General features: G+C 36.6%; 4 protein-coding genes across 8 annotated transcripts; 2 read left to right on the forward strand and 2 right to left on the reverse strand.

The window, feature by feature from the left end:
* The first annotated feature begins 25 nt into the window (after positions 1-25).
* Positions 26-13,740, forward strand: LOC100114688 (high affinity cationic amino acid transporter 1). 2 transcript variants are annotated; one of them, XM_003424824.5, is made up of 11 exons: positions 26-599; positions 9,632-9,875; positions 10,100-10,228; positions 10,321-10,581; positions 10,817-11,100; positions 11,206-11,443; positions 11,671-11,773; positions 11,864-12,027; positions 12,110-12,267; positions 12,375-12,483; positions 12,618-13,740. In XM_003424824.5, the coding sequence occupies exons 2-11, from the start codon at positions 9,644-9,646 to the stop codon at positions 12,737-12,739; spliced, it is 1,800 nt and encodes a 599-aa protein (XP_003424872.1). In that variant the 5' UTR covers positions 26-599; positions 9,632-9,643; the 3' UTR covers positions 12,740-13,740. The 2 variants fall into 2 exon arrangements, with proteins under 2 accessions (XP_003424872.1, XP_003424871.1); XM_003424823.5 differs by lacking the exon at positions 26-599 and adding an exon at positions 8,748-9,353.
* On the reverse strand, positions 13,405-21,479 carry LOC100114727 (tectonin beta-propeller repeat-containing protein). Of its 4 annotated transcripts, none has more exons than XM_031924826.2 (25): positions 21,376-21,479; positions 20,390-20,621; positions 20,127-20,309; positions 19,909-20,061; positions 19,736-19,828; positions 19,484-19,664; positions 19,198-19,421; positions 18,914-19,117; positions 18,677-18,849; positions 18,460-18,592; positions 18,031-18,389; positions 17,808-17,964; positions 17,559-17,721; positions 17,367-17,470; positions 17,150-17,292; positions 16,727-17,075; positions 16,498-16,648; positions 16,227-16,426; positions 15,925-16,134; positions 15,726-15,827; positions 15,520-15,655; positions 15,251-15,442; positions 15,094-15,156; positions 14,815-14,972; positions 13,405-14,685 (listed from the first exon to the last, which is right to left on the reverse strand). In XM_031924826.2, exons 2-25 carry the CDS (start codon positions 20,612-20,614, stop codon positions 14,635-14,637), a joined length of 4,107 nt encoding a protein of 1,368 aa, XP_031780686.1. In that variant the 5' UTR covers positions 20,615-20,621; positions 21,376-21,479; the 3' UTR covers positions 13,405-14,634. The 4 variants fall into 4 exon arrangements, with proteins under 4 accessions (XP_031780686.1, XP_031780685.1, XP_031780688.1 ...); XM_031924825.2 differs by having other exon boundaries at positions 21,070-21,377; XM_031924828.2 differs by lacking the exon at positions 15,094-15,156.
* Positions 21,480-21,550: 71 nt separating this feature from the next.
* LOC100114764 (neuferricin) lies at positions 21,551-22,884 on the forward strand. Its single transcript, XM_031924857.2, has 4 exons — positions 21,551-22,021; positions 22,093-22,233; positions 22,292-22,478; positions 22,559-22,884. The coding sequence occupies exons 1-4, from the start codon at positions 21,721-21,723 to the stop codon at positions 22,746-22,748; spliced, it is 819 nt and encodes a 272-aa protein (XP_031780717.1). The 5' UTR covers positions 21,551-21,720; the 3' UTR covers positions 22,749-22,884.
* Positions 22,875-24,379, reverse strand: LOC100114800 (protein tantalus). The gene is made up of 3 exons (XM_001599655.6): positions 24,064-24,379; positions 23,809-23,991; positions 22,875-23,688 (listed from the first exon to the last, which is right to left on the reverse strand). Exons 1-3 carry the CDS (start codon positions 24,084-24,086, stop codon positions 23,331-23,333), a joined length of 564 nt encoding a protein of 187 aa, XP_001599705.1. The 5' UTR covers positions 24,087-24,379; the 3' UTR covers positions 22,875-23,330.
* Between the last annotated feature and the right edge of the window lie 6 nt (positions 24,380-24,385).

A 24,385-nucleotide genomic window follows, 5' to 3' on the forward strand; every position in this document is an offset into this window, starting at 1 on the left:
AATCACAAAAAGCTAAAGCGCACTTTTCATTTCGTTTTAATAATCGACCTTCATACAAATCATTTCTCCAAATGACGCATTCTAGCGTCTTCTTTTAACATTGTTTTGCACGTCTCACAATACTCGATTTTTAAACTATAGTATAACAAAATCTATTCAATCACGAGCTAAATATTGTCATCGCCCATACACTAGAAATTCCACAATTTACCAATCGAATACAATCTTTAAAATGTTGCCAAACTTTACATCGGAACTCCAACTCGATATTAGCAAATCGTTGCCCGAGCGCGTAACAGGTAGTAGTCCGGCGCACGTGAACTTGATCCTTGGCCGAAGTCGAGGGCGGGGGAGGTGTATCTCGCGGATTTCTCTCTGCGTGAGCGCAGCAGTGGCGGCACGAGCGTATATTGGTATAGACATCAGGTGCTAGAGAGCCACCGCCGTTACGACGAGACTCTTTTATTAGTTCACGGGCAGGCGGCCGGCTAACTTCGCTATATACTTAGGCGCGCGCGAGCGACTCTCGGATCATTCCACGTTCGATCTCCGTCCGCACCAGAGAGGAGATCACTGGAGAACGGAGAAACGAGCTTTTTGTGAGTACTTCTTTCTTTTTGTGCTTGCGCTTTGAGATTTGGCATCAGTGGTGGTTGCTCTTTTTGTTTAATTTTGTTATAAATTAACAGAGGCACCTGTTTTAAGGAAAAAGATTTATTATCAAACGAGCGTTTTTTTTTAAATATCCATTCACTGTTTATTTTTGTGTGCCTTATACGTGGTCAATACTTTTGAAGCAACAGAACCGCAAAATACATGCGATTTTTTAATTTCGTACGTAAAATTACGTGCTTTAAACATTGTCATATAATATAATTTTAAAAAAATGTTGAAGTAAATTATCCAAATTACAAAGAATTGTTTTGTAGAATCATAAATTAAACTCTTGGTTTTTTCGTTTTTGAGGTACGAAGAGCTTATACAACTTTAACAATATTCTTGGTATCAGTAAAAGCGCGCAGAGTAATAAATTTAAGTTTAGTTTGGCGGCCAGCGCATGATTTTGACCTTCGTTTCAACAAAGTCCATGCATACAAATTTTTTCGCGCGGAATATCCGTACTGTCTGTGTTGTTCATTTATGGGACAAACTATTTTTCCATGCATCACTTAAAGTAATTTGATCACTTTTCTTTAATCGCATATGCGCTGTTGAATAATATTTCTTTATCTTACTTAAAATCCACAGTAATAAAGTTTAATAAAAGCAATAACTTAATGCATGATCCGCAAACTGAAATATTATAAACAAATTAACAGACGGTACAGTCCGCAATAGGTCACTGCTCGTAACTCTAATTTTGTGCAATTTAGGAAACAATTGTAAGATAAGTATTCGAAATTACTAAGAAAATGAACTAGTGAATACCTATACAGTATCTCACAATTAAAAAACTGACGGTTTGTAATGTTATCTTTTTTTTTTTTAACTTTTGTTATGAAACATTAAACATCAGTATTTTGTTTATTAGCAAAAAAATAAAACCATTTGAAGGACAACTATTACAGCAAAAATAACGTAACTCGTCTTCTTACCGGTTAAAAGTAAAAACTGTTTGAAAATTAGTCGACTAGATAATTTCCACGATAGTTTCCGCGAATCGGAATAGTTTTGAATAACAAAACATTTCGAAAGATTGCGTGGAGAGAAAAAAGGTAATAAAAATTCATACGTCGAGTTGGTATTATAAAAGAAATTTCACAAGCTCGTCCGAAATGGATGCTCATCGGATATATCGAGAAAAAGAGTAATCTGAAAAATCATAAAAATTTCGAAAACCCCCTCCCAAACTTTGTATCCACTCGAGCCCCTTTTTCGCGTAACAGGAAAAACACGTTCTTTCTGAACTGCATATAAGATATTGTTTCCCCTTCTAATGCGGGCGCAGATGCATTATGCGCCTGATGAACAGGCAAAATTGTATCACCCCTTATTATACTGCACTTCGGAAAAAGCCGTCACAACACCGCTCGGCTCGCGAGAGCTTAATCTCGCAAACGCCCGAAAGCAATGAAGTGCAAACGTTAACGCTCCATCTAAGCCAAATTGGCCAATAAACCGCGTTAATCCTTCTTATCGCAGAGAACGCGGCGTTACTTACTAACGCCGATGTACTTATATAGATATGACTCTTCGCTCTTTATCTTCTGATGTGACGCGCGTTCACCTGTTGATCTACACACACACACACGCATATATATATATATATAAATATATATATATGCCTTCGCGTCAATGATCGGAACGTGGAATAAAACCAAGGCGAAGCCCCTCGATCGGCGTTAACTTTCGAAAAAGTGACACGAGCGCCCCACCTTCGTGCAAAAGACCCGTGGGAATAAATTAGCTGCGATCGGTCAAATTGTCCAATAAACGATATAAACGCGCGTGCGGCTGTCTTAGCTCTCTTGGAACGCCGCGTTTCGATGATGATGGTCCATATTTGTATACATATACACCGTCGTCTGCAATGTGTGCGCGGCGTTATTAACGCCGATAATACTTGGTTCGATCTTATCGCGCCGCCAGCGAGGATTCTGACTTCTCTCGCTAAGCTTATCGAGAGGGGAAAACGTCCAGGTTTTTTTCCTTGTTCGCGAGGCGAGATCGACAGCATTTCCGGGTTGTATGCGCAGCGCAGTGCAGGATATCGCCGCGCGCGGGATTGAAACTCGACTGTTTGGTTTTACGAAAATACTTTGCGCATAATCATCGGTAATTGCTATGGAACACAATCCGATCCATCGACATCTTGGATAATTCTGTTTTATTTTGCCAAGCCGAGTAACGCGCGAGAGTACGGAATTATTCAAAAGCTCGCAATAGTACTCGAGTGTCCAGAGAGTTTGCTCAATCTCGACGTCTCTCGATCGCGGATATCAGCTGATAGGATACTGCAGGCGATATTTTTAATTAACTCTATATACGCGCGCGAGTCAGGATTTCTTTTTCACGATTAAGGTCGCGCGTGTCCTCTCGCTTTTTCTCCGCGTATAAAGCCGATGTATCGAGAGCGCCTGATTAAAATCGAAGCTTTGATACTTGGCATTAATTGCAGTGGGTAAAATCAGTATCCGCGAACTTGGACACAGACCCAACAGTAACCAAAGAAATTCTCTAAAAACGAAACAAAATTTAGAGGCATGGACGATTTTTAATGTGAATTGAGTGTTTTTTTTTTCTTTCGAAATGCCAAACTCAAAGCTTTATTGTTCATGTATGTCTGATATTTTTTTCACGAAAAAAAAGAACCTGACCGCGCCGTAAGCGACCGTTTTTGTCTGCGAAAGTCTTCGGTTTTTCAACGTAAGCCATGAAAAATTCTTTGTCCAATAAAGAGAAAAGGCCGAACCTCAATAAATCCTGTTTAAATTTTGACTTTTACTTTATTCAAAGTAGGATGTCGCGATCGCTATGTTGTTTTCCTCGTATTATACTTCTATTTTTTAAAGAGATTTTCGAAATCAAGCTTTATAAATTATTTGGTTGCTGGCCTCAGATTGAATTTTTCGTTGAAACTGGATTTTCAACATTTTTAATGCGATAATTTTCAAATTAAGTTTCTGATAAAAAACACAATGATTCACAAAAGTTTTATCTTCGTGCAAACTGCTTTACATATCTAACGGAAAACCACAAAGTTTTTTAATGCGACGTGATTACGTGATTCAAGTTTTACGTGTATATTTTGTAAAACCCATTCAACAAAGTAACTACACGTTGGCACTGTCAATCAATGTGAGCCATTATTGCCATCGGAGTTCAAATACGCCACTCTCTATACATGGGCACCCGATATGGTTTAACATTACATATTCGATGTTTGCAAGTTCGTTGCTATAACGCAATCTTCTAAACATTCTTGTTAATTTACGGTATGCATAGATAAGCAGAACATAACATTGTTAACGTCAATTTTAACGTGTCCTGGATTTACTCATGCAAAGTTAACATGAAATCAATTAACTGAATAAACGCAAACTTTATGATTATTTTAACTTTTTCTAAAATCTTTGGCATTCGTGAATTTTCTCAATTGTTTTCAGTTTTTTTTTCATCGTATTCAAACTGAATGTTTTTGTTTGGTTGATAATTCACGTCGTGCAGAGTGTACTATTTTTTACTTGAAAAATAAAAAAAATTATAACAAATAACAGTTCCGACAACTTGTGTAATGAAGACAAACAAGGCAAGGGAATATGTTTGGAGGCGTCTGACCATATACCGTATCCATCTACCTACAGAGATGCAACAAATCCTCGTGATGACTTTTCTTACGTATCATGAGAATATTTTAGTAAAGATTAATTCTTGTAAACTTCACCTTATATATTCTATTTCAGTTGATGGTTGCTAATCCATTGATCTATATATATAGGTAATACTAACAAATACGTAAATACGTGTCCATTTAGTCATTCACAAGTCGGGCGTGGATTTGTAACGAAAGACGAAGAAGCGCTCGGCAATAAATGCTTGCTGCAATTCTCGTTTATTACCAGCTCATATAGGTGTAAAAATAACCGTTTCCCGAATGTTAAACTGTTTGACAAATTTGCTTGTATACGTTCGCTTACATTACTGTTTTGTTTTTGAAATTGTATGTAACATATATCGCATAGTTATGCAAGATTCTTTTTTTTTTAAACAAAAATAAAGATAAAAACTATATCTTAAATTATTTTATTTTAAATTTTAAATTTACACGAGATTCGCGCGTTTATAATAATATTAACACACCAGGAATTGCGTGCTATAAATATTTATAAATATCTGATGACATGGATTTTCGGACAAAAATATTCAGAATAGATATGGGTATTATATATAGGCAGCAAGCTAGTGTTTGTTTCGTTTATGACAACGTATACACCAGGATGCGTACTGAGTATTTAAAGTGCTCCTGTATAATTAAAAAAAAGAAAGGTACATACACTTGATCGATTTTGTTATACTAGGTACATGTAATTCGACGTAATAGATGCTAATAACTATCACGCACAAACAATTAAACAATTGAACATAGTCTTAATATTACTACTCGATTGAAAAAATATATATATATATATAAACACTGAGCACAGGCGGCATTAGAAATCGATCCATAGACTAGGTATTACGTATATAAAAATTCACATATCAGTGTATAGGTATATAAGCTACTCGCGATTTTTTTTTTCGGCGCGATTATGTCTCACGGCATAATTGGGTCGCAACCTTGTGCGAGCGCGTGGACCTCGCGGTTAATAGCCTACGAGGACTTTCCTATACGCTTCGATTACTTTCGGAAGCGCGTCCCGTGCTTATTAATGGCTTATAATATGATAATCGCTATTATGTATTATTATAGTTATAATTTTTTAAACTCGTTTATGTTCTACAAAAAGGTCGTACAACATTCTCGAACGCAGCTGGCTCTTGAAATTATTTCTGCAAAATTCTTGCAAAAAAATAAATAAAAAATAATTGTAGTCGACCTTACTGTTATTAAGCGTATATAGTTTTCCGGATGTCTATGATGCTCGTAACTTGTATTTACGATTTCTTTGTCGATTGTCGCAGTATTATCTGTTGTATAATATACTTGCGCAATCCTTGAATTTTTGGCTAAGGTGCAACCAAGCCGATTAGTTATTACGATCCCGATAATCGGTTGATAAGCTACTTCTGCGTTTGACAATATTCTGCAAAAAAATATCAACCATATTTCGCAGCAATTTTATAACAGGTGAACCCAAACAGCAAACGCATTCCCTTGTGTTTTCTCAATTAGTTTCAGTTATATATCGGCTGATTAGAAAAAGTTTATTCACTGGTTGCGTTATCGCAAAAAAAAAACGCCGCAAAAAAGAACTTGCATACTCATTATCGCAGCACTATAAAACATATAAAGTCGAATGATAAAAAAAAAAAACAAAAAAATATCCTGCATTTATACATTCACTTTCATTCTTACTTATACACTCGTTGCATAAACGAACGACCATATAGTATATAGTTACAAACCTATGCCGACTGCCAGGTGTCTCTAACGAATTCTAAAAAACAGCCATTCGTTAAACGAAAAAAAAAAATATTTATATATAAGCGCTTCAACCGACAACAAGTCGCCGCATGTCAGCGCACAAACAAATTTAGCCGCGTGGTGTCCTCGCAGCCTGTTGTCTACTCGCAGCTTGGCACATTATGTAGTATGGATGCACCGAGAGACGTGACCGGTGACACCATTGCTGTGCATACACATTAATTTCCGCGTGCGACAGGGGGAAAAATTTAGTTCGTGTCCGCAATGACGAGGTGCGAGAGGGCAGAGCTGTGTTCTACAAGTATACACTGTATATAGGCTGCAGTCAAGGCGCAGACCTTGACTTTTCCACAGGCCGGTGCGTTCTCTCTTCCATGTTTTCCCGCGCCTGCTGTATATACCCACTCGAAATAGTCGTTTCCTCTTTCATCGGCATCAGGGATACCTAAACGCGAATCCTAAAGATATAATTAGGCCTATTACGGCCGTCACGTACACTTGGCCAGGGTCGTGTGTGTGTGTGTGTGTGTGTTTTTCGTGTGCGATTCGATCCGGAAGCGTTTTCGAGGTGCGTGCGTGTATTATCTGGTCGCGATGCTGTCGAGTGTTTTTATTTCCCTGTAGGCCATACTATTGGCCTTTTGCTTTGCGATGTTTGCATCGCAAATACTTAGACGAAAAACGTGCGAGGAATCGTTGGATTCGTGGGAAGTAACTTTACCCGTTGACACAATTTTATACGTTTCACCTCTTACAACATTTGTCCAATTCGATAATCAATTGAAATTAACTGCGGAACGCGGCTGAGAAATGGGCGACCGAATTCATTTTGTTTACTCTCGTGTTCATCAACTTATAAGATGAGTGTCTGAAGACAAGCGTCGTACTTTGCCTATACGTATTTGTGTCAGGCTAACGTAATATACATATAAAGAAGTATGTATCTATAGCTAAACACACCATCGAGATGTCGAGCAAGTTCGACTGCGAGAAAAGAAAAAGAACGTCCGCGAAATTCGTCTATTTGCTCGGTCCTCGCGACGCGAGCGTGAAGTAATGCATATTAACGAGCTGCTCGGCGATATCTCGAACGCGGATAGCCAACATTTTCGAGGACAGCACTCGGTCACTTTTTTCATTGTTTTCGTTTTCTTGGGCCTCGAGGCCCAAATAGCTGTCACGGTCGGATTATGTTGAAGGACTGTGTCGAGAGCTTAGGTATACGTGATATTCCACATTCCGATATAATATGTGTATATACTTGTCGGGAATGAAATTTCGGAAAAAGGCAGTGGCAAAGCACGCATCCTCCTCCTACTCCGCGATCACAGGCGTAAAAAAGAGGATTTAGCTCAATTTAGATAAGAATCGCCGTCAAATTCGCGCCAGCTATATAGAATCGATCCAGATAAAATCGGCGCTGCGTACTTCCGCCGCTCAAGCCGTGTAGTATATCTATTGCGAGAAATCGAGTGATTTGCAGATTTAATTTAAGATTTAACACGACCAGCGCAATATTGTTAACGCATCGATGCTAGACTGCGCGGACTTCACAACAAGATTTACATAAAAAAAAACTGGACGTTGCAATTCGAAACTATACTCGGTTGAATATATAACCTACTCGAATAAACCTTCGACAAAGTATACGTTGATCACTACAGAATAGAGAGAAAAATCGTCCAATTACAATAATTTTCCTTTGTACTTTTCAATTCAGTTTACTCATCGTCATTATTAATATTACTTTATATATATATATATATACAGCGCGAGCTCGACTCAGCTCACGTGTGTGTAATCTCAAGTCGATATAAAAAAACCGCACATAGGCATCGTATATATATATATATATATATATATATATATATATATAAACACGTAACTCGGCGCGTATCCGCGCACTCGAGTTAATTACCCATAATCGTTGCTCGCTCTGTCTTTATTCGACGCACAACACCGTCGTAGTGTGGCAGTAGATCTCGGCTATACTTTTATTGTCCTGATTTCCTCGACAATATAACGCACACACTTGCTGATTTCCATGAATCTGCAGCTGGGGGGGAAAATTGCATTCTTATAATTCACTTGGATTTTATCGAGGGCGTTATTATACAGCTGCAGAGTTAAGTTGCGGACCATACGATATGCCGCATAGTTATTGGAGCTCAATGAATTGAAAAAACTATATATGGGATGTACGCGTGAAAAGCGTATTGCAAATATGCGCGGGATGTAAGGTGTGGTGTTTTTTCTTCTATTATATACGCACATTATTCGATTAACATAATTGTAGTCTATAGAGCTGCTGATCGCGTGAGAGGGATATATGTATATGTGCGTTTGTTATACGCGCGAGAGGTCAACACGTCGATTGTGCAATATAGATGTGCATATTCCCATGTATAAGATAATAGCGAAGATTCCAAACGCGCCAGCATTTAGGAATTGTTTAAGTAAACATTCTGTCAATTGTGGATCCATAATATGGAAAATAATATTTTTACTGTTAACTAGTAAAAAAAAGTCTGTATTTTTCTAATCCGATGTATATAATAACGATTTCGCATACACACGTGCCGCAAAGTTGTACGCGATGCAAACAGCCGAATGGGGGGAAGGAGCGTAAATATAAACACACTCCTTCCTGTAGAGGCGCAAGATTGATGTTACGCCAGTTGTCGCGTCGATTCCAGCGCGTAATCATGAACTACCCGCATCATAGAATCAAGTTGAAAGTTTAACGTGCGAGAAAACGACATCGTTTTTAATTTTATTCACGAACCAAGTAAAATTTTATCCATTAAAACACCTAACCGTAGAAGTTTAATTTGTTAATTTGCCCCGTAGATATATTGATATGGAACAAACAAATACTTGTGTTGTTGTTGTTGCTGCTGCTATTGTCATTGTAAACTCTCATGCCGAGTGAAAACATTGATTTGCTTCTCAGTAAGAAAATGGTCAAGTGGAAAGTTACGTAGAATAGCAATATTTATAAAATCATCGTAACGTTTTTGTATAAGACAACAAACTGCGCTCAGATCGTGCATACATAATTATCCACGACAAATCGCTGACAATAATCCTAGAAATTCGAAAGTAACGTACTGCTACTCTACTCTGCTCTACGTAAACAGTGACCTCGAGGAGAAGTGAGACGACAATTAACAACACTGCTGTTGAAAAGTATCTGATAATATAGAACGTATCGCATATAAGTTATAAAATTTGGAGAAGACGTAGGTAGGGGGCAACAATCATCGAGGTAAGCGAACCGCAAATAAAAATTATGATTGTATTATATATAATCATGAGAATTGAAATTCTCTTTTCATGTGTGCCCGTATGAATAACTAGCAAACAACTTAATCCGAGAGCCCGCGCAAACGGTGCTTATATATATATATATATATATATATATATATACTTGCTCGTTTGTCCCGGCCTCCTCGTAACAAGCGTAATGAGCAAGATTTGCAAGGAGCGACCACGATTAGTATTATTGGAAAATTGAATTCACGAAAAATCTCCCGCGAATTTCAGAAAACTCGGATAATGACGTGCGCCAGACTATGGAGGGCGTTATCGAGGCGCCGTCAGGACGACGAGCTGACGGCCAAGAGCGAGCTGGCCCGGGTACTGGGGATAATCGACCTGACGGCTCTGGGGGTCGGTTCGACCTTGGGTTTGGGCGTCTACGTACTCGCGGGCAGCGTCGCCAAGGATACCGCTGGACCGGCCGTCTGCATCTCCTTCCTCATCGCCGCTATCGCTTCTGCCTTCGCAGGTTCGTCTCTTCTCTTATTATACACAGAGATGTTTTGCCAATTGGTTGCGCTTGGTATACATGCATATATTGCGCTGGTTTTGTGCACGCCTGTCGCGTGGAGTAGGAGTTTTTCGAATTAAAAAGCTTACGGCATAGCGTCATCGGCTTGCTCTTAACCATGATAAAAATAGATGCGATGAATAGAGTGCCTTTTCATCGTCACCAAACTCTGATCTTGACAGGCATGTGCTACGCTGAATTTTCCTCCCGAGTACCGAAAGCCGGCTCAGCCTACGTCTACAGCTACGTGACAGTAGGAGAATTCATCGCCTTCGTTATCGGTTGGAATCTCATATTGGAATACGTCATAGGTAAGCTCCTCGAATAGAAGAATAAAAGAATGAATAAATGAATAAATGAATAAATGAATAATCCAACACTGACTGCCTGGTCTGCCCAACAGGTACTGCGAGTATGGCCAGAGGCGTGAGCAGCTACATCGACGTGCTCACAAACTACACGATAGAACGAGCCCTGCACGAGGCGATGCCAATAAAAGTCTCCTTCCTCTCGCAGTATCCGGACTTCTTCGCGCTCGGGATGGTCATACTCCTGACGCTCTTCCTCAGCATCGGCGTCAAAGAGTCGTCCATGCTGAATAACGTCTTCACGACGATTAACTTGATAACCATTAGCATCATTGTGGTTTCTGGAATCATCAAAGGTATGACTGAACGCGAAAATGATTTTCTCTTGCAAATCAGGAAACTCGCACCGTTAGCCGTTTCCCGTTTCCCCGAGAGGGCAATAACCTTGACGCGTTTCGCAATTTAACGTCTCCTTTTCGTTGCCTCGAAACTGCTGGAGTTTTTTGTTTTCCAATCGCGACAATCGAGATATTACGACGGCCTACTACGATAACAGAAGGATCGGTGTGAAAAACGGGGAAAACATTGCAGCGGATCCGAGCAACTGGTCGATAGACGTGCTGGACATTCCGATGAACGTGACGAATCCGGGGACTGGAGGCTTCATGCCCTTCGGCATCAAGGGTGTGATGGAAGGCGCGGCCATCTGCTTCTACGGCTTCGTCGGTTTCGACGCCGTCGCCACGACCGGCGAGGAGGCCAAGAATCCTCAACGGAACATCCCCCTTGCCATCGTCCTCTCGCTCGCCATCATCTTCCTGGCGTACTTCAGCATCTCCACCGTGCTCACCATGATGTGGCCGTACTACGATCAGGTTAGCTTATATTCCTTCCACGCAACTGACAGCTTTCAATTGACGTGGAATTGGCTTTCCATCCATTCCATTCATATCATACTGTACTGTACCCCGATACGATAGGACGCGCAAGCTCCATTCCCATACGTCTACGACCAGATCGGCTGGCCAACCGTCAAGTGGATCGTTAACATAGGCGCAGTTTTCGCGCTCTGCACCAGTCTGCTGGGGGCCATGTTCCCACTGCCGCGTGTCCTCTACGCCATGGCCAGTGACGGAGTCATCTTCAAGTTCCTGGCCACCGTTCATCCCAAGACCATGACCCCGCTGTTGGGCACCGCGCTATCCGGACTACTCACTGGTCAGTTGGAGCTATAATTTTCATTTATTTTTACACCCAAGCTTCTCTTCACGCGCAAACCTCGATGCAGCTCGATTCTCGATAAAGCGTATGTGCCTTGTGCGTAAAATTACATCCTTTGATCTTGATCGCACGAGTCGAGTGGCGCCGATGAATATACATTTTTGCCTACGAAGATACGTAATCGTTGCTGCTACTTCTTAACGAATTCAATTGCCTCCATTCAGGAATCATGACTCTGCTCTTTGATCTGCAACAACTCATCAATATGATGTCCATTGGGACACTTCTTGCCTACACCATAGTAGCCGTATCAGTTTTGATATTGAGGTAATTTCCGTGAACGCATGCGTATAGACATTTTTTACTACGTATTATTACTATGTATATAAATGACGTTTGCTTTCAAATGCATCCCAGGTATCAGAAGGAAGAGCTCTCTACGCAGTTGTCCAATCCCAAGACCACAGGTCCAATGTACTCGACGCCCGCCAACTACTTCAAACAAATTTTCAATCTCTACAACCAGAAGGAGCCTACTCACTTTTCAACTTTAACGGCCAAATACGCTGTCTTGTTATTCGGTGCGCCAACGACTCGTATTATCGTTATTCTTCGGCTAGTGCCGAAACTCGATTCGACTGTATCCTATCGTTTTTGTTTCAGGCATCATCGTCTTTATTATTGGCATCTTGGTCAATAACTGCAATGTACTCGAGGGCAAGCTGCCATCCGTCATATTTGCGATATTGGCTTTGCTCGCTCTTCTCACTGCCACCGCGATAGGTAGACAGCCCGTTCAGCAGATCGAATTGTCTTTTAAGGTACGTATATATATTATACGTGTACGTGCGTTATTGAGCACGAGATCAGCTGGCGGTATATATTAATACTAGCGTTACTCAACCTTTCGTGAATTTTCCGTATATAGGTACCGCTGGTGCCATTCATACCATGTCTTAGCATCATGATCAACCTCTACCTGATGCTGCAACTTGATATGAATACCTGGATACGATTCGCTGCCTGGATGGTAATAGGTACGAGCTTGCATTGTTTTTTTAATTTTTGCCTTTCTTCAAGTTGCACGATACCAACTAGATGTTTACAATTTCAATTCAAGTACATTACTATTCTACAATTATTCAACAATCAATCGTAATTTTTTCCATAGGTTTCTGTATTTACTTCTTTTACGGAGTACGACACAGTGTACAGGGAGAGCGAGAACGATTAGAGGCAGAAACGCTAGCGCGAAAGTATGCCGATCAGGTTCAAGTCGTCACCAAATGCTAGTTCTACTCATTCGCAAATACGACCCGACGCAGCAATTCCATTTTACTGAAGAGCAGTATTATTACAAATAATAAAGCGCTCGTTGTTGCCACAACCATGCGCGCGAGAAAACTCGCCGATTTGATTTCTCGGTTAAAAAAAAAAACGCATGGAACAGCTTTCGAAGAGAAAAATATAATATATAACAATCGGTAATTTTATACAGTATATATAATGTATTTTTGTTTTGTTATTTTATATACATAGAGATAATTATGTTTAAGAAGAGATAACGCTCGTTTCGACGAGGCAAAAATTTCTGGAACTCGGACTTGCGAATATATGAGACCGTATAGCTATGATGATTGTTGAAATATGTTTTAAACTCAACTCATCAAGACATGTACGTTTCGTAAGAAATATCCATACTCTAGAAAAATGTATAATGACATAAAAATGTAAGAAATACGATGTGATTTTTTACATTTTTTTCAAGTTATGCATGATTGCACTTTGTTTATGAATCTTTTTACGAGACTAACAATATGATCCTGTCTGCTAGAATCATCACCAATTATCAGCACCAGTTCCAAGTCAAACTGTCACATTATTTATAGAGAATGTTTAAACTAGTATAATGTTTACTTGGACGTGCAAGTGACAAACCGTTGTTCTATTTGTTTTTACCTATAAGGAATATTGTAGCAAGACTCTCGATTATGGGCTGTGCCTGATCATTATTATTTTATACTCTAACACATCGCGCAAACAAAAAAGCCTGCCATGTAAATACAATGTTTTTTATCAACGATTTAATAGATTTTAAACACATACTGCGAAACATACGCGCACGTTTAATCAGTTCATAAATTTTAGTACAGTAAACGCTATATCATTCATCTTCATTAAAAACGTACTTAAAAGTGTTTTTATTATTTGTGTACTATAACTTGTTATTATGCCAGCAAAATAAATAAGACATTGTTGAGTGTTTAAATAAACCATGCATATAATATTGGTAATTTATTTCAATAATTTCATGAATTCAAAATCTTACATAAATATCATCACTGACTACTTGTTATTCGATGCTTCATTGAAAAAGAATAATGTAAATATAATACGAAAAATCAGACTCGAATAATAATAAATGCATTGCTACTTTTTTCCTATTGATTGTTTTAGTAATAGAAATAAAATAATTCTTTAATGTACTTCTGTAATATAAAGAAGTAATATACATGAAATTTAACTTTCACTATGATTATGAAAGAATATCGTGTATAAATAGAAAAAAAATATAATCTATAAATTATATCTTGGAAATTAGAAAATACCTTCGAGTAAATCTAAACACGATTCAGCCTAGTGCATTACATAAATACATGATCTATATTCTTCCAAGATTCGTGTTCTAATATCTAAATAGTAAACAAAAGTATTTAGTAAAACTTGTTTGAATCGATAATTTGATTTATAAAAAGAGTATAAAGTCTTTGACTATTAGGTTATTCTTTAGAAAAAATAATTCTAAATATATTACAATACAATCACATGTTTTTCATGAAAAGGCAGAGCCTCATCTAATCTCTGCACATCTCACATTCAATAAGACAGGCGGCTGTCTTTTAATATAGATAAAATTCAGTAAAAACAAATTATTTTAAACTAATGTTTCGACTAGACTAGATCATAAAGATGGCTTATTTAGGTATGACATATTCTCTTGAACTGTTACCCAGAAGTGTTATTATTTACAGTCAATATAAATCTTTGTATTTCTTTGGACCAATTATTAAAAACAAGCATTAACTAAATGACAATGACTTGGAATCTTGCAATTCTTGTATATTATGAAGGGACGTTGTAGCAATTTTTAATGAAAGCCAAGCTGTCGTCCGCAAACGACACGACATCTAATTAGTTTTGTTAGCAAGACCTCCAACGCTTATATGCTGCCAGTTGGCCTAATAAACAGAAATCATTAGGTTTTAATTTCTCCTTGACACTAGTTACTTTTATACAGAAGAACTTGAATTTCGATTACCAAATGAGGTATAGGTTAACAAATGTATTATCAACAGTCGATGACTTACCCCTATGCCAGTAGCCCAACCAGAACCAGCTGGATTTTCTTCAGTAATACCAATCCTCTTACATACAATTCCAGCTCCCGATATCGCCCAAACTTGGCCGGGTACATGCCCGACCGACACGTGCCGAAATCCTTGTTTTGCATTCAAGACAGATACATCTACAAAATAATATTTAACGTTTAACTATTGAGAATATAATACGGTCATGTAATGATTAATTGATTAGTAAAACAAGAAGGATAAAAAGTTTTAAAAATTAGTAAAGGTAGGCCTACGAACAACGTAACAGCTCTGAAGGAAAATTACGTATAGACGAAGGTACCGATAGTTCTGTATTAACACCTGTTTTAAATAAATTTAATGTAGTTTTAACATAAAAATAAAGGTACCGCAGATTAATGAAGGTTTTATTTCAATAAAAAAAAAAAAATCTTACCGATATGAATAGGATCGTTCGTCATAGAAGGTAATGATTGCCAATGTGTTCCTTCTGGAAATACGTTCGGTTGAATTTCACGACGGACTGATATTTTTCCTGAAGTATCTAGAGCCCATACAACATTAGAGCCAACGGCGATTTGTTTTAAATGAGATCCAGATGGAGGTTCTACATTTTGCCAGGACTCTCCTGAAGAATAAAAAATAAGCTAATTGATCAAGCCAAACAAGAAGGCAAACGAATTTTCTTTTTAAACAAGTTCATACCTGCAGGCTTGATATCAGAAATTCCAAATCTCCAATATGATGATCCGTTTTTTCCAACAGCCCAAACCTGTCCTTTTGGGCCAATTGAAATGCTTACTAACGCCTGATCACTGGGAATATGTTCCCATGAAACACCCTATCAAAAAGTTAATTTTTATGAGAATCACATATACCTATTCTACAGCTTGGAAGCAAGCTACAATTACCGTGGAACAACATTCTGAAACACCTCTTCTGAATAATGCTTCACCATTTGCAGCCACTGCCCAAACATGAACAGGAGAATCTGAATGTGGATCATCAGAGGTCTATAAACGTATTTTATTAATAGATTGTAAATTATTGTCATTCAAGATAAATTGAATAATAAAATCAAGTTTTTGTTATACGTTCGATTTCACATACATGTAAAGAAACATCAACCAATTTTGTATTTCCTAATTCCTTCCAAGGACCACTAGTCGTAAGTTGGCATCTTCTGAACCACCGGCGTCGCCTCACGTAATCCGTGAAGTGTTTCTTCCCATGATATTGTGAAGGAAAATCTGTTGCGTATTGCCAGCCATCGCGATCCACGCCACCAGGTGTATGGAAATCCAATATCCACTCGGAAACCTAAGGAAATACATATGTTTTTTCACGATTTGTATTACAATTGTTTTGAAAGGTAAAAATATTAATGATATTATAACTTAATAAGCAATTACCCATTGCCAATGGCAAGATAATAATTTTGTATTTTCTCGTGTGCGTTTGTGGCGACCAGATGCGTCGCTCCACATATATCTATCTGTAGGTAGGCCGTGGGATGTATAACCAGTCACTGGATTCCAGCGCTGATTTTCATAAACAAAATAATTGTGAGTATCAACCATTGTATTTACGCCGTTGTTACTAAAATCTAATCCTGAAAAACAATATAGAATGTTAACGTTTCCAGTTATACATACGTATTTAGCAGTAAAAAGAAGAACATGCCTTTCAAGAAAGTACCACCCCATCCTCCAGTATAAACCCAGGCAGTATTATCGTAACCAATACCCCATGTCACACCTGAATTACACGTTTCCACTTTCTTTAAGTGACCTCCTATTTGTCGCCAAAACATTGCTATTGGTTCAATAATCACCTACATCATGCGAAATGAGTATTTTATTTATGAATAACTAGGTCAGGTTCAAGTCAGCACGAATAAAAGAGGACTTACAGTTTTTGATTTGTAAAGTAGACTGCATAATGTCAATTTTCCTTTAATACGTAAATGAGTAATATTTTGTGGAGGTAACCTGTGATTGTAAAAAGTAAACTCATTGTTATTTATGAAAACTCTATACCCTCGATCCTCGCAATTTATTATCAACGTAAAATTTGAGCCAGATCGAAGTGGACTATCACCCTCTCTTTCTTCATCGCCCCATTGATTATTTTGATAAGTATTTCTAACAATTATGCTTTCATTTAATCGTGGGTTGAAATGGAAAGCTACATCATTCGTATCTACACTTTGCTTGTACTTGTTAATAGTGACAGAATGACAAACGAGGTTGAGCGATATCCTGAAATAACAAGTAAATTTTGCAAGTTAAAAAGATTTTATAAAAAAAGCTTTAGTAAAGTGATTTTTATTCACCTGTCCGCGTCGTCGTGAATACATACTGAAACTCGCAAAGAGCTACCAGGACCGAAGCCGTTTTGGAGTATACTTTCAAATGGCAAACTTTTTCCAGCTGTATCTAATTCTTGAGTGTACAGTCCATCTGTATACTGATTTTCCTGAAGATAACAAGATGTTTTTTGAAATTTCGAAACATTTAGGTTGCGTTTCACACGAGAGGAAAAAATATTACCTCCGTTAGAACAGGATCATATACAAATACATCTCCTAGGGCAGTGGTAGCCCAAACAGCTTTTGGGCTAGGTTGTCCATAAGCATTATTTATTTGGCAAGATACTTGAGAAAAAAATTAATATCACATCAATTTTTTATCAATAATTAGTATCTCTATAATCTGTCATAAATGTACAAAATAAAAAAGTACCAGATGTAAGATGAGCAATCCAGTCTTCTAATTCTGTATCACTACCAAATTGTAGTCTTAATATTTTACAGTTTGTCAAACGTGGCGTGTAAATGGCTAAACGAGGACTACCTGGTTCACTACAGCAAACAACACAAACTATTTCCGATATAGGAAACTGGACCTGAGAATCAACGATTTGCATTTTGATTTTTTGTGGAATATGATGAATTTAAATTGCGTTAAATTTCGCGTAATCCAAGTTCTTACTAAAGTCGTTGCACCATCCGGATTCAATATGGTCAAAGTACCAGAATCCAGTGATCCACTATCACTGCTTATCCATTCTAACTCAACAACACAGTCTTCATATGTAGAAGAACCTTTTAACTTGCACTTGGCTTCGCCATTCTTGACCCACGACGATCTAGAACGAAATTTTAAATATTGAAATATGATTTGTAAAAGCGCTCTATCAACGTTATATACTAACTTTTCAATAGCTTTTTCGCACAACGAGAGATCAAAATCAAGTCCTTTAATTCTATTTTTTAATTCTTCTAAAATGCGAATCCTCCAAGGTTCAGCTATTTCACCCTGACTCGATCCATTTCCGTCTGTTATCCATTTTGGTGGATTATTTAGGTCAACCAAACAAGCTCCTGCCTCTACTTTGCACCAAAGCATTTCACATTCAGCCCAATATATAGCAGCAGCACTTTCGTCTTCTCCAAACACGCCAGAATCACCAGTTAAATCAGGATCAAATACGCTTCCATCAGTTTCTGGATGGGCCTCAGCACCAACTACTGATCCAACAGAATGAACAGGACTCCATGATCCAGGATTAACCTGTGATGAATCAAATTCTTTTATTGTTATTTCTATCTGTTAATTTAATTAAAAAAGAAATTACATTTACCTTCACTGTACTACTCATTCCTTTTCCAGATACAACTATTGATTCACCACTTTTATTTAAAGTTTCATTAGATATGGTTATGTTGGCTACATTATTTTCATTAAATTCATTTATTTCTGTAGAACCTCCAGAACTAAAATTTTCAAGTATTCTCTATATTATATTATAGTGTTCAAGTTAACGATGTAAGTAAAAATTTTGAATTCTTTGTACAAACCTTGTACTTTCACTTTGATGCAATCCTGTTTTGGAAGTCTTCTGCATATTATTTTCAAGTGATTCATTGTGTTTTTGAAAAAGTTTTAAAGATGTCGGCGTCGGTGCAGATCTTGATTGGTCTTCCCATTCTCGAATTAAAGCTTCACTGGTACTTACAGGTCGTTGATTTTGCTATCCAAGTATTTAGAATTAGAAATTTATTAAAAATATTTTATTATTTTCCTAAAATGTTTACCAAAGAACCGTATGCTTGATGTCTTTGCTGTTGAGGAGTGCCACATATACTGTGCCTGTTACTGGATGATAAACTAGCATTACTGCTTGCTCTACTTAGTTGAAAAGGTGCATTTATTGGTCTCCATTTTTTTCCTGTTAACTCGGATCGTGTAATACCGCTACGATAGTATAAACATCTGTCTTCATGTCCAATAGCCCAAACCTATTTACAACAATATGTTTTATTAGGTAATTAAAATTCATACTAAAACAACCATAACTTGTTTAATTGATATAATTTACCTGATCATTTGAAGCAACAGAAACTGTGATCATTTTTGTAGACATTTCTACCCAACCAGTTCCAACAGCCAATTGTTCACAAATTCCACCCATCTCACCTTTGATGCCTTTTCTAAACCAAACTGTTCCTTCATGAGTTACAGCCCAAACTGCATCCATTCCAACACTGACTTGAGATAGTCTTAATTCTGATTGTGGTGGTTCTACTTCAACCCATTCATCTCCTACAAATTATGAATATTTGTAAATTATCCTGCAGTTCTTACTGTTGTTGCATATAAATTACCCATTGGATTTTCTCTTGTTACTCCTGTCCTCACCAATGCTTTTCCATTTAATAGCGTTAGCCACACAAGCCCTGTTACTCCAACACTAACTTGAGATGCCTCATCTCCAGTTGGTAGTTTTATTGCGCTCCACCTTAGCCCTTCTGGAGAAGTTGTACTGACACCAACTCTGAACATGACCTGCAAAATAAATTTTAATCAACAAAAGCTATTTTCTAGATATGCAAGATGAATCTTGTTATTTGACATACTCTTCCATATGCAGTTACTGCCCAAACTATTAACCCTCCAGGATTTCCCCCAGACATTTGGTTTCCTCCTATAGAAACATCTATAAATGGCTCCTAGAAAAATTTCTCAAATTAGTGCTGCACATTCATCATTATACTTGAACGTTTATGTAATGCCAATTATCAATTCTAACTTTTGTTGCATCTTTATGTAGAGGAGCAATTGCACACCAAGAGTTCATAGCACTGTATCGCCGATACCGAACCCATTTTCTTCTCCTAACACAAGACTTCCACTGTTTTGTGGTAGTGTATGTAGCTGGAAAGTCTACTGCATAGGTCCATCCCTGTTCAGAATTAGATTTTGTTACAATTTTTTATTACTTTTAATTGTGAAAAAATCATTCCTTACATCATGATCTAGTGGTTGACCATCTAAAGTTGTTTCAATATGCCAATCTCCTTCCCATTGCCATGCCATAGATGGCAATTTAACTTTGTCACGACTACGATCAACTGAACCATCTTGATTTGAAAAATGATATCTATCCGTTGGTAAGAGTCTACCACTGAATCCTTCTAAAGGTAGCCACCGCTAAAAAACCATAAAGTCTTTAATACAATAGAATTAAATGTGAATTTCAGTAGAATGATTTTCTTATAATAATAATTTACTTCATTTTCAAAAGTTTCTTCCTTAATTCTTATAGGGATGTCTAGGCCGTGCACATGAACATACACTTGTCGATCGCCACCTATTGCCCACATAAAGTGAGGCACTGCAGATAATTGTTTGAATTCAAGACCCAAGTACATAAACTCTCTCCACATTGTGCCAGTAGTTGAGAGTGCAAATACTCTGCCTTCATTGTTAATGGCATAAAGATTCGAACTTGGCATTTTGATCCTGGGTTGATAAAAAAAGAAGTTTTATAAAATTATATCAATTTTCAATAAAACATTAATTTTTATTATATTTCAATACTTGTGCAGTAAATAATACGCATTAAATATATGCTGATATGAAATAAAGCTGTAGTGCAATAGTGAAAGGAAAATCATGTATGAATGAATCATTTGTCAGTAGGATGAAATACACATATGAGATTTCATAAAAAAAGATATCCATACTTTGATAAGATATGTTTAATGTTGAATTGCTTAATGATAAGTAAGAATAGAATGTTGTTATGATCATTTACATCAAAGCACAAATATGCTTGAATAATAGGATTGCTAATATTAGATCACAAAATAATGTTTCATTTTTATATTGATTTTATGAATCTTTCCTATCAAATGTACTTATTTGATCATCTATGGATAGACATACCTAAAAAACTACAAATATTTACCTGCTATTTTACAATAATTAGGGAAGCACAAATTCATTGAAAATTCACAGCCTCTAAGTTTGCAAAGACTACTTGTTTATTACACCCAAAGAGAAGGTTAAAGAATCACAATTTTAACAAGTAAAACGTATTTTAACTATTTCTAAAAACAATATATCTCATTCCGATCATTAAATAAAATCTTGTACACCTGCTAATCTTCAAGTTAACGTAAGATCAACATTTAGGAATAGAAATAGATAATCAATGTTTTCAAAGTTCCATCTGACAGCTCAGAGCTCACTACTGAACTACTCATACCAATACCTATATATGCTGCAGACACTATAGCGTAATTGCAGCTTTTGCAGCCCTGCTATGCATATGCGAGACTCCAGAGAGTCCGTCACACATGAAACGAACACCTGCCCAAATCAAATCTGCTTTACCATTACTATACTACTTGTCGTTCACCGCGACCGCACATATCGATACGTGCATATCCTTTCCAGATGGCGTCAGCGAGACATGCATTCGATTATTTAGTAATTAGTATAGGGATTGCGATCGTCGAACCCAGTACATGGGTGTTGTTATTTTTTATAAATTTCCTATTAATTGTTATTTAGATTTTTTTTGTTATTATGTTTTTATATTTTTAACACAAACATAATGATGCTGCCCAAGTACCTTTGGTTATTATTTTGTATATCTGCTCTTTATATGTTATATTCGAGTAGTTATTACAATATTATAGAAAACTATATAAAAGACTTTTATAGTGAATTTTATAAATCGAATTCGGAACAGATGCTTAAAAACGATAAAGGAGAAATTTTATTCACAGCAAGTGCACTTAAAAAATATAATAACTTGAATGATGGACTGTACTTGGCAATTTTAGGTCAAGTTTTTGATGTGACTAGTGGATCCAAACATTATGGTCCTGGAGAGACTTATCATGCATTTACAGGTAAATATGAAATGATTGAAGGATATTTCTCGTCAAAAGAATAACTAGGATATTTATAATGTCATCCACAGGACGAGATGGTTCTGCAGCCTTTATTACTGGAGACTTCACAGAAAGTGGACTTATTGATGACGTATCAAGCCTTACGAATAAACAGATACAATCCTTATTAACTTGGGTGGAATTTTACAGAAAAACTTATGAATATAAAGGTATAAATTCAGGTGGATATTGCACTTGGATCAAGTTTCATTAAAATTAATTTTGCAGGAAAATTGATTGGAAGATATTATAAAAAAGATGGAACCCCTACAAACGAAAGATATAAACTAGAAGAACTGGTTCAGATTGCTAAAAAGCAGGATTCAAATGAAGAACAGAGAAGAATTCAATTTCCGCCATGCAATGTTGAGTGGGATGTTAATATTGGGTCAAGAGTTTGGTGTTCTAAAAACAGGTATTTTCAAAAATTAATTTGAAGAGTAAGTATATAAAGAATTGAAAACAAATACTCATTTCTACTTTTGATCTGATCAGTGGAGGAATTGCGAGAAACTGGATGGGTGTTCCAAGAATGCTTTACGACAATCCTCAATCAAAACAGTATCGATGTGCCTGTATTAGATTAGAAAGCAAGGAATTTGAGGAAAATAAAGGGATAATTCGTCCCTATGAAGGATGTGCTGATAATGCAACAAGCTGCAATGTTAAAACTGCTGATGCATAAATATTTCTATACACTGTTAAATTTATACAAATACTCTACTTATATTACACTTTAAGCCTAATTGTAAGACACATTTTTATGCATTCATACATTTTGTATATTATTGTTTGAAAAATAAAGCCAATATTTTTTTTTATAAAATTGTTTTAATGAATACTAGTACTTATACTAAGTATGAATTTACATATATGGTTTATGATAAAAATCTGTTTATATTTACATACTGCCTGATTACAAAATATTAGAAAATATTTCAAGTAATATATCTCAGTTTTCTCTATCATGAGATTTTACTCAAAATTCAGAAATAGTTATAAAAAGTAATGATAATTAAAAAACAAACTAAATTAATATAAACCTGTCATTTGATTGTATAGCCATACGAACAAAACTATTAGAAGATACTTAGAAAATCATTTATTTAAAAAATTTAATTTACTTAATTTTTTTTTTAACTATATTTCTAGTATAAGAAATACTCAAGGCATGAGATGTTTCTTATACTCGTGGAAAAACATTTGTGCTTGCATATATAATATGTACACAAAAATTAACCATTAGATTTCAGCCTTGTACTTAACTTCACTTAGTGTCATTATTGATAGAAAGGTCATTTTGCAATCCATTAAGTTTGTCCAGCAAAGCTTGCATGGAAACATTTCGTCTTTTCCTATAATTAATCTTGGAACCGAAAACTTTTCTTATTTTTTCTCTCCTTTTCTTGATTTTTGAATCTGTTGGCTCTGGAGTAAACTGAATCATTCTCTTAAATCGTTTAACACTCATACAATTTGTAGATTGACTTGAATCTTCTTTTTCCTCAAAAATTGTTTCCAAGGAATTGGTATGTTTCTTAACAGTTTTATCCAAGTAATATTCTTTGATTTGTTCTTCATTTTCCATTTCCGAGAATGATCGTTTTTTGGGTTTTAAGCTACATCTGGAATGGGAAAACTAGTTAGAAATACAAACCAAAATTTTAATTCCTACAAACTATTTTGTACTGCTCGTAGTTCCTTTGAAATTCAAGCTTCTAAAATTTGAAACACAACATATGCACCTTCTGTTAAGAGTTGAAAAATCAAGATTTCGCGGAACTCTTTTTCTGAGAGATCGTCTTGGGTTTGTTGGGGATACTTCATCTTCCTCTGGTATATCGACAGCTAACATTTTCAAACTGGCCACTACCTCAGGCAAATTAACCTCCTCAGTCTGATTCTCATTCGTTTCATTTGAGATGCTTCTAAGAATTTATTAAAAATTGTTCAAATAGCTCTTTTCTATGCCATCTACATATAAAAAACAAAAATCTTACGTGGATTTACAATCCTTGTCCATCCTTCACAGCAACTGAAAATTTTTTCAGTCTTCCGCGTCCTCCTGCGACTAAATCATTTTGTTTTTAGAGTTGCTGCGGCGAGTTTCACTAAAAAATGTATACACCCCAACCCATAAAAGAGAAACAATAAGTGCGTTGAACTATGTACTTCTAAAATCAGAATACGCTTTTCTCTTAGCTGTTGTAGAATAATATATTGCTGTCCGAAACTCCGAAAACAACAGTCACAAATGCAACGCCAAGCCCGCGCGTATATAATATATTAATATCCATCAACACCTGATGTTACTTGTATATA

This window comes from Nasonia vitripennis, chromosome 2 (assembly GCF_009193385.2).
Source record: "Nasonia vitripennis strain AsymCx chromosome 2, Nvit_psr_1.1, whole genome shotgun sequence".
NCBI classification, from domain to species: domain Eukaryota; kingdom Metazoa; phylum Arthropoda; class Insecta; order Hymenoptera; family Pteromalidae; genus Nasonia; species Nasonia vitripennis.

What these genes read in the sequence shown, in the direction of transcription:
- LOC100114800 (XM_001599655.6), bottom strand. Translation starts at nt 24,086, where the DNA reads ATGGACAAGGATTGTAAATCCAC. An exon ending in GACAAGGATTGTAAATCCAC is followed by an intron (nt 23,992 to 24,063) that starts GTAAGATTTTTG and finishes ATAAATTCTTAG; the next exon opens with AAGCATCTCAAATGAAACGA. An exon ending in TTTTCAACTCTTAACAGAAG is followed by an intron (nt 23,689 to 23,808) that starts GTGCATATGTTG and finishes TTCCCATTCCAG; the next exon opens with ATGTAGCTTAAAACCCAAAA.
- LOC100114727 (XM_031924826.2), bottom strand. Translation starts at nt 20,614, where the DNA reads ATGCCAAGTTCGAATCTTTATGCCATTAACAATGAAGGCAGAGTATTT. An exon ending in AAGAAACTTTTGAAAATGAA is followed by an intron (nt 20,310 to 20,389) that starts GTAAATTATTAT and finishes ATGGTTTTTTAG; the next exon opens with CGGTGGCTACCTTTAGAAGG. An exon ending in AACAAGAGAAAATCCAATGG is followed by an intron (nt 19,422 to 19,483) that starts GTAATTTATATG and finishes CATAATTTGTAG; the next exon opens with GAGATGAATGGGTTGAAGTA.
- LOC100114764 (XM_031924857.2), top strand. Translation starts at nt 21,721, where the DNA reads ATGATGCTGCCCAAGTACCTTTGGTTATTATTTTGTATATCTGCTCTT. An exon ending in GACTTATCATGCATTTACAG is followed by an intron (nt 22,022 to 22,092) that starts GTAAATATGAAA and finishes TGTCATCCACAG; the next exon opens with GACGAGATGGTTCTGCAGCC. An exon ending in AAAAACTTATGAATATAAAG is followed by an intron (nt 22,234 to 22,291) that starts GTATAAATTCAG and finishes TTAATTTTGCAG; the next exon opens with GAAAATTGATTGGAAGATAT.
- LOC100114688 (XM_003424824.5), top strand. Translation starts at nt 9,644, where the DNA reads ATGACGTGCGCCAGACTATGGAGGGCGTTATCGAGGCGCCGTCAGGAC. An exon ending in TATCGCTTCTGCCTTCGCAG is followed by an intron (nt 9,876 to 10,099) that starts GTTCGTCTCTTC and finishes TGATCTTGACAG; the next exon opens with GCATGTGCTACGCTGAATTT. An exon ending in GTATCAGTTTTGATATTGAG is followed by an intron (nt 11,774 to 11,863) that starts GTAATTTCCGTG and finishes AATGCATCCCAG; the next exon opens with GTATCAGAAGGAAGAGCTCT.